The 8,428-nt window shown below is 36.4% G+C and overlaps 1 protein-coding gene across 1 annotated transcript; it reads right to left on the bottom strand.

Moving 5' to 3' along the window:
- Positions 1-1,381: 1,381 nt before the first annotated feature.
- On the bottom strand, positions 1,382-5,333 carry LOC113753942 (phosphoglycerate kinase, cytosolic). Its single transcript, XM_027298220.1, has 7 exons — positions 5,237-5,333; positions 3,756-4,028; positions 3,092-3,169; positions 2,734-2,994; positions 2,329-2,646; positions 1,985-2,143; positions 1,382-1,898 (listed from the first exon to the last, which is right to left on the bottom strand). Exons 2-7 carry the CDS (start codon positions 3,948-3,950, stop codon positions 1,704-1,706), a joined length of 1,206 nt encoding a protein of 401 aa, XP_027154021.1. The 5' UTR covers positions 3,951-4,028; positions 5,237-5,333; the 3' UTR covers positions 1,382-1,703.
- Positions 5,334-8,428: the final 3,095 nt, after the last annotated feature.

The following is an 8,428-nucleotide window of genomic DNA, read 5'->3' as shown; positions in this document are numbered from 1 at the left end:
GTTTTAACGAACATTCGGGAACATGGACATAATTATCATTTGATAAATTTTAGGGTTAATTTTATGGCTGGACTTTTATATTTGGAGGGCTTTATTTGTTATTTTTATGTTAATATTAGTTATATAGTTAATGAATAATAGAATTTAGTCACTTAGTGCTTTAATTATTTTTTAGAATAATTAATGATTTGTATGACATATTGAAGACTTAAAATAATTTGGATTCGAGCATCTCGAACATGTTCGCGAATGGCTTGTTTATGTTAAACAAGCCGAACATGAACTCGAATTCGAACATGAATTTTGCTTAACGAGTCGAACACGAACACAGGTTTGGAGTTCGAAAATTAACGAAGGAACACGAACGTTGTTCGAATCGCTTATCGAACAGAGCTCAAACATGAGATACTCGGTTCGATTTGGCTCGTTTACAGCTCTATGAGCACCTATTGAGAGGTTGATCTTCTATCTTATATTGAAAGGACAAAATTCTCGGGAGATTATCTTTTGAAATTGACTCTTTTAAGATATTACGTGTTTATATAAGTTGGGTTAAAAAGTTATTTAATTGAGTGATCTTTTCTTTTATCTTATATCTATTCGATTGATTGAACGAGCGATCTCCTCTTTTGTCTTGCATCAAAAGTACGAGGCATGAAATTCTCCACTAACTCATATTACGTGCTTATGCAAGTTGAGTTATAAAGTTATTTCATTGAGACGAGACACGAAATTCTACACTAACTTTTGAGATGGATTTTCTTAGCGTGCTTATTTAAGTTGGATGATCTCCTCCTTTACCTTAAAAGTATGGGGTCTGAAATTCTTGACTAACGTTTTAGATGGATTCTCTTAAAATATTACGTACTTATTCATATTGGGTTACAATCAATCTCTACCTTTTAGGCACAAGTGATTGTGTATTATGTTACTTCTTATTTTACTAGTTTCAACCTCACAAGACAACGCAATAACCCATCCATGTATCCTAATTAACATCACAGACGTGCATCTAATTCAACAAATTCTGTATATGTTTTCTTCATTCATCAGTGCCAAGCTTCAGGTTCTCCCGCTATACTACAAGGCAGTTGGTCCAGTCATTGTGTACATTACCTTTTTGTAACCAGTTGGCCAAACCGACAGAATTTAAAGTCCATTATACAAAAACCCATTGCCATCCGTGAAGGCAGAAACAAATTATAAACTCACAGGATGCGCAATACTGCTTTGGCTACATTATTATACCGTTCCATCTTTATGAAGTTCATGGACCTATTAATCAATAATGATCAGCGGTTGGCTATGGTTATAAGAGTCCTCAATCAATTGCACGGCCACATTTAGTAACCAGCTATATACCCTTCAGAGCAGCACCAGATTATGGAATGCCAGACAGATTATACCACACATAAATCCTCAAAGTTCAAGAAATCTTTTAGCAGAAAATGAAACCGAATAATACCCCTGTTGGCTGAGTATCGACCTGATTACAAAAAGAATCTCATTGGCAGCAGTAGATTCAGAACCAAGAACATTCACTACTAATGCCTGACACAGGTCGTGCCCACAGAAGAATTTATTCAAACTTCATCTGTATTACTCTACAGAGCCAGCTCTTTTATGATCCAAACCGCTCAGGGGAAAACCGAGATACATGAGTTGTAAGGTGCGCAAATGGGGAAAATCGAACAAAGACCTTTTCAAGCATCGTCAAGTGCAAGAACTCCAGGGAGAGATTTGCCTTCAAGAAGTTCCAAGCTTGCACCACCACCCGTTGAAATATGGCTCATCTTGTCAGCAAGCCCGGCCTTCTCCACGGCAGCAACAGAGTCACCACCTCCAATGATTGTTGTCACTCCATTGCCGCTAAGCTCTGCCAATTTTTTTGCAATAGTCTGACACAAAGAAAATATGTCAAACACGTTACCTAATATGCAAAAGGCATCAAATGCACATTAAAATACAATTCAACATATCATACATCTGTTCCTGCGGCAAATTTCTCGAACTCAAAAACCCCCATTGGTCCGTTCCAAATAATGGTTTTTGTAGTATCTAAAGCTTCACTAAACGACTTGGTAGAAACAGGTCCAATATCCAATCCCATCCAACCATCAGGAATTCCAGAAGCTGGAACAACCTGCAAGATGAGTTCGCCCTTTTCAAAACCATAAAAACTAACCAATGCTTACAATATAGGAACAGAAACTAATAACTCCAATCTATCTCAATGATCTTAGACCCACACAATATGAAGACAAACTACTTAGGAACCGATATTAGATTTCTGTGGTCGTAGGAGAGAGAGAGAAGTTGATTTCTGACCTTGCTGTTAGCGTCAGCAGCAAACTTGTCAGCAGCAACTACATCAGTGGGAAGCAACAAGGACACTCCTTTGGCCTTAGCCTTCTCAATGAGTGATAAGGCAAGATCAAGCTTGTCCTCCTCCACAAGTGAGGATCCAACAGAGTGCCCTTGGGCCTTGTAAAATGTAAAGATCATTCCACCACCCAGTAAGAGAATGTCAACCTTAGCCAACAGTGACTCAATAACACTAATCTTGGTTGAGACCTTTGAACCACCAACAATTGCAGCAAATGGCTTCTTGGGATTTGCCACAGCTCCAACGAGATAATCAAGCTCCTGAAGAGGGGATGACAGGATGAAATTTACTATGCAAATTGCGCATGCCCATGAAGAAAGTGAAGAGTTACCAAAGTGAAAACTAACCTTCTGCATCAGAAATCCGGCAACAGCAGGCTTCAAGTATTTGGCTACTCCTTCAGTTGAAGCATGGGCTCTATGGGCAGTTCCAAAAGCATCGTTAACATACAAGTCTGCAAGAGAAGCCAACTTCTTTGCAAATTCAGGATCATTCTTCTCTTCTTCTTTGTAGAATCTCACATTCTCCAGGAGCAAAACACCTCCCTCTGGCAAGGTAGCCACCAATTTCTCAACTTGTTCACCAATACAATCATCTGCCATCTTGACCTATTGAGCGCAAATATAAAATGTGAGCGAACAGCCTATTAGCCTTTGAAAATTAAGAAAGAAAGAAAAAAAATTGGAAGTTCACTTAACAGCATACCTCAACACCAAGGAGTTCAGAGAGCCTGCCAACAAGGGGCTTCAAGCTGTACTTTGGGGTGACACCTTTTGGACGTCCCTGAGACCCATATCAGAAAAATACATCATTTCATTTGCTACAAAACCAAAATCTGACAATTACAAGATCAAAACAGCAGCAATTCATAAGCAATATCCAAATAGACCCAAAACTCCAAGGATACAAGGTGATTAATACAGCTCCCACGTAATCCTTGTCCCTAGAGTAATTTATGGGAGGTAATCTCAAGATTGGGTGGGAAAACCAAGTTCATTTGGGCCGTTCACATTGATCAACAAGTTTTATATGTTTAAAGGTAAGGATTGCACTATGAAAAAACAATCAGAAACAAGAAAATTACCAGAATTTACAAAAGAACTGAAACTTGATGGAAAAAAGGAATGCTCATCAGTTTGAACACCGATTTTGGCTTAAACTTGATTTATCAAACACAGACACATTTGCATAATCATAAAAAGAATATACACATCAAATGAATTGAATTGAGATGGATCTAGTATTAACTGATCTGAATGCAGAGTAACATGCAAGAATTGGGAAATCAGGCAAGAACATCCATCAAATAGCTCCAAAATGTTCACAAGGTAATGTCGAGTGCTGAATACTACTAGATAGAGATACATACAAGGTGAGAAGATAGGATGACTTTAGCACCGTAGCCGATCAAGTATTTAATGGTTGGGACAGCGGCGCGGATCCTGGTGTCATCGGTGATGTTGGAGTTGTCATCCAAAGGAACGTTCAGATCCACTCTCACAAACACCCTCTTCCCCTTCAGATCAGCTTCCTTGAGTGATCCAACGCTCTTTTTTGTAGCCATATCTGATGTCTCTCTACTGGCACTATCACTGCTGCTGCGTACCCTTAGTACTATTCAACCTGATGGTGTATGTATTATCTAAATGGGGAAACCAACAATCAGATGTACGGACGGATGAGTAAAGTTAGTATTTGGGGAAAAAGAAAAAATCAAATGGCAAATTCATCGATCAATTTTTTTCTATTATACACCAAAAACACAATAAGAAAAATAAGCGTAACTGAATTGGGTCCTGAGAAAGGAAGACTATTAAACAAACATCATTGACTAATGAAAGTGAGAACTTTACTGTCTGGTTTGGGTGATTTGGGGAAAGGCCTAGGATATTTATTATGTGTGGTATACGTGGTATTGAGATTGGAAGGAGTGAGCATAGCAGGGAGTGGTGGGAGTACTACACAATGTGCAGGTTGAGGTCCCTATCACATTCGTGTGTTAGCTAGTAAAAGTTCATTTATTTATTGAACAGTCAAGCAATATCGTGAAAAGGTTCATGGATAAAAGCAAAATGAATACAACCAATGAGAAAAGTTTTATCAACAAGTTCTTGAAAAGGTAACTCAAGGCCATGATAATCGTTGTTACTATTACTACAAAAATAATACAAGTCTCTATTCTGGATTTGCACACACAACATTAAAACAAACTCCAGTATCAGCAGGCAGAACAAAGAGGCTACAAATCCGAAAGAATTAACAACTCTTAATGATCAGAGCAATTTCAAATAAACAATCAACCAAATGCCCTTTGCTTATATGATGTGCCAGCAATGGCTATTTCATTAAACTAATAACAGCTGTAATTTCACAAGTTCATTCAATGTGTGCAATGCAGATCTTGAAGAATTTTTTTTTTTTTAAAAAGCACGTATAAAACAAAAATACAAAGTCACCAAGGAAAGAAAACAACAAAATCATAACTTTGTTCAGAGCAAACTCGAGAAAAGCAGAAAACAGATTTTTCTGTTAATAAAATAACAATAAAAAAAAGAGTAGCTATGACTTAAAAAAGTGGAAATTAAGGGAAATATATTGAAAATTGAAAACACGGACAACAAATTGAAACAGTCGAATAAGGTACCTAAATCCTAGAAACTGAAAAACCTTACAACCCAGATCTCAAATGTAAGAATCCTTTGAGAGCTTTAACCAATTAACCACCCAAAAAAAAAATAAAAACAACATATTATATATTGCTCTCCATTAGAAAAAGGGGAAAAAACATTAAAAAATGCTAAATCTAAATGAATACCAAAAGACCCAGTTTCTGCAAAGATCAAAACTTACAGATTGAACGAGAAGAAGAAGAAGAAGAAGCAGCGGTGCGAGAAATGTTTCTCTATGGAAAAAAAAAAAAACCCAAGAAAATGGTCTATTTATCACCTTGAGAAAAGGATCTGAAGAAAGTTCTACTAACCGAGGCCTCTCTCCGTTCTCGCCCGAGCGTGGCCCATGCAGTTTTGTCAATGACCTGACTAGCGGCCCAAATGAGTTTAAAAGAAAAGCAAGTACTTGTCACGAGAGTGACACAAATTTGAAATATAAAAATATAACCAAAATATATTAGATTTTTTTGGGTAAATTTTATAAAAATAAAATACATTACATATTCTAATATACTAAAATTTAATTTATCTCAAATTTTATTTAAAGAGGTGACGAGTGACAATGATAGTTTAGTGATTTAAAAAGCAAATGACAAAAAGGGACATGTGACTATTTAACATTTCATCATTTAGTCGCCAAAATTTTCTTTTTTTTTTTTTTTGCCAAAAAGAGCACTTAACTCATAAAAGTATACATTTTTTTTTTGTTATTCCATTAACTTTTGATGTTATATAGTCGAAATGGCAATCACATAAGCAGTGCGCTTAATTTTTCAATCGCAAAAGTATCTCATAATCTTTTAAAACGCATTTGAAAAAAAAAATGAAGAACCTTCTCAGTTTCCAAACTTTATCTATTCTCTCCAGATTATGATTGCAATCTTTAACATTGTTTTAGAAATCTTGATTGATATCTGGAAAGACTTAGTAAAGTTTGATAACTTTAAAAATCCTTATGTTTTTTAAATATGCATCAAAGATTGTGAGGCATTTTTGCCCTTAAAATCCAAGTGTACTATTCAAGCGGATGCTTTTCTAGCTATCTTAATACTAGAATTCAACAAACTGACTTAAAAATATATACTTTCACGAGTTTAATGGCCTTTTTTGATTAAAAAAATGTTTGGTGACCAAATGGTACGATTTTAAATAATTGAATGACCATTTTCTGCTATATACTCTAGTTTAAATAATAGTAGTGAATAGGGATTCATATGCTGTTTGCAAAAAAAAGTTAAAAAGAAAAAGGTATACCAGCGTCTTGCTAAATTTGAACTCTTACATGCATTTGTATGCTAATAATGTACACGTTGTAATACATAACACATAATCTAAATTTGCTGAAATCTTATACATGAAAGTAGAATATAAATTCACAATTGATTCCCCTGGATGGGAAAAAAATGCTCACCATATTCTGTTTAATATTTTTTCTGTCAGTAGGCAGAAACACACACACCCAATTAGATTAAAAACACTCGGAAATTAGCAGCTAAACGACCCATGAAGAGTAATCTAAGAGGGACTCACAAGAAACCCACGTCCAGTCAATTGATAACTGTACGAGAGCCCTATGGACCTTAAACCCAGGTTGAAGAACCCACATCCAATCGATGTGGGAAGGAAGCCCCTCCCACCCCCGAGCACACCCTTACCAATTAAATAGTTTTTTTCTGTCAATAGGTAGAAACACACACATCCAATTAGATTAGAAACACTCGAAAGTTAGCGGTTAAACCATATTCTGTTTAATAGCGACCCGTAAATTGTAATAAGTAACAGTTGGTCTGTTGAGTCACAATGAAACTTTATGAAAAGTCAAAATAAGACAAAAAGGCCCAATGGTCGAACCGAGTAAAAGACCCGAATGGTCGAACCTGCAACCGCCCATCACTGCCTTACGCCACCGCCAACCGGATCTTTGCAGAATCAAAAGGGTTTTGGGGTTTTGCAGGTTCCACCGCTGGAGTGGTTTTTTCCGGCGTTGAATCAGTCGCCTAACCAAGTAAACTGGGAAAAAATGGGGAAAGCTAAGAAGGCACCGAAATTCGCTGTGATGAAGAAAATGGTCACCTCCAAAGCCATTAAACAGTAAGCTCTCAGCTCAGTTTTTTGCTCCTATTATGTATCTAAATTCACAATTGGTCAGCTTTTTTTTTTGTATAAATTTGCTCATGAATTGAAATTTTCTTTATGCTCAGGCATAAAGAGGAGGTTTTGAACCCTAACAAGAAAGATTTGACTAAGGAGAAGCTTCCCAGAAACGTGTAATTACCCCTTTACTCCATTTTTTTAGTTCAATTTTTTTATTTTGTAAATAATTCTTTTAAAAGGGCAGGGAAGGGGAGAGAAGGCTGGAATAGAACAATCATTCTGATGCAAGGAAGAAGGATTTTAGTGGTGGGTTTTGTTTGATTCGAAGAATTGTTCTTGTATAGTTTTACTTTTTGGAAGAGGGGAGGGGATGGAAGGATGAAGAGGGGAGGGGAATGTGGATGGTTGGGATCCAACTCTTGTTCTAAGATGAGGAATAGGGACTGTTAATCAGAGGATTATGTTCAAAGATTTTGCCTTTTTTGGGATATATTTTTCATTAAGCCACTGTTTGTGTATTGATTGAGTGAGAGTTGTTGACTGTGTGATGCAGACCAAATGTTTCATCTGCACTTTTCTTCAAGCACAATACTGCATTGGGTCTGCCGTACAGGATATTGGTCGATACTAATTTTATCAATTTCTCTATTCAAAATAAAGTGAGTGCTCTGGATTTTAGTTGCATATGTTCTTGGTATTGTATATGACAAGTCTTCGCTTGATGATATTTGTTGAAGGAGATGTAATACTTTAAGCTGAAGATAACCATTTTGTGATGTTGTATTTGGAGCTGTGAATGTGGTGCTTGCCCTGTCATTTGTAGTGAATCTTTTGGAAAAAAAGGATTTCTTTTGGGAGGTGGAGCTAAAATGTGGGTTGATACATGGATGAAACTAAAGACATATGTTTTTATAGTTTAGTTTTCTTGTTGCTCATTTGAGAGCCTAAAATGCTAGTTAATTTAGTTAAGATATTAGCATGAAACGCAGCAGAGATTGTAAAATATGTCCACAAAAGTAGGTTAATTTTCAGTTATATTTGGTCTTAATTTTGTTGAAAGACAATGGTTCCCACCAGCCGCATTTTTTTGTGGGGTGGAGGGGAGGGGAACTTTGCTTTTGCATAACAGATGAGATAGGATCATTGCCTTTGGGAGGACATATTGTGTGAAATAGATTTCCTTGTTGGTTTTTAGCTTTCTATGCAGTTGGATTTGGAGAAAGGAATGATGGATTGCTTGTATGCAAAATGTAAGTTAATTGACTATGCTATCAACTTC

Source organism: Coffea eugenioides, chromosome 11, assembly GCF_003713205.1.
Source record: "Coffea eugenioides isolate CCC68of chromosome 11, Ceug_1.0, whole genome shotgun sequence".
Lineage (NCBI taxonomy): Eukaryota > Viridiplantae > Streptophyta > Magnoliopsida > Gentianales > Rubiaceae > Coffea > Coffea eugenioides.
Note: the sequence above shows the minus strand (reverse complement) of the source record. Positions and strands in the feature narration are given on the sequence as shown.

Excerpts from the sequence above, each read along its gene's own strand:
- LOC113753942 (XM_027298220.1), bottom strand. The coding sequence starts at position 3,950 with ATGGCTACAAAAAAGAGCGTTGGATCACTCAAGGAAGCTGATCTGAAG. Across the intron at positions 3,170-3,755 it reads TCATCCTATCTTCTCACCTT|GGACGTCCAAAAGGTGTCAC; the intron begins GTATGTATCTCT and ends TATGGGTCTCAG. Across the intron at positions 2,995-3,091 it reads CTGAACTCCTTGGTGTTGAG|GTCAAGATGGCAGATGATTG; the intron begins GTATGCTGTTAA and ends TGCGCTCAATAG.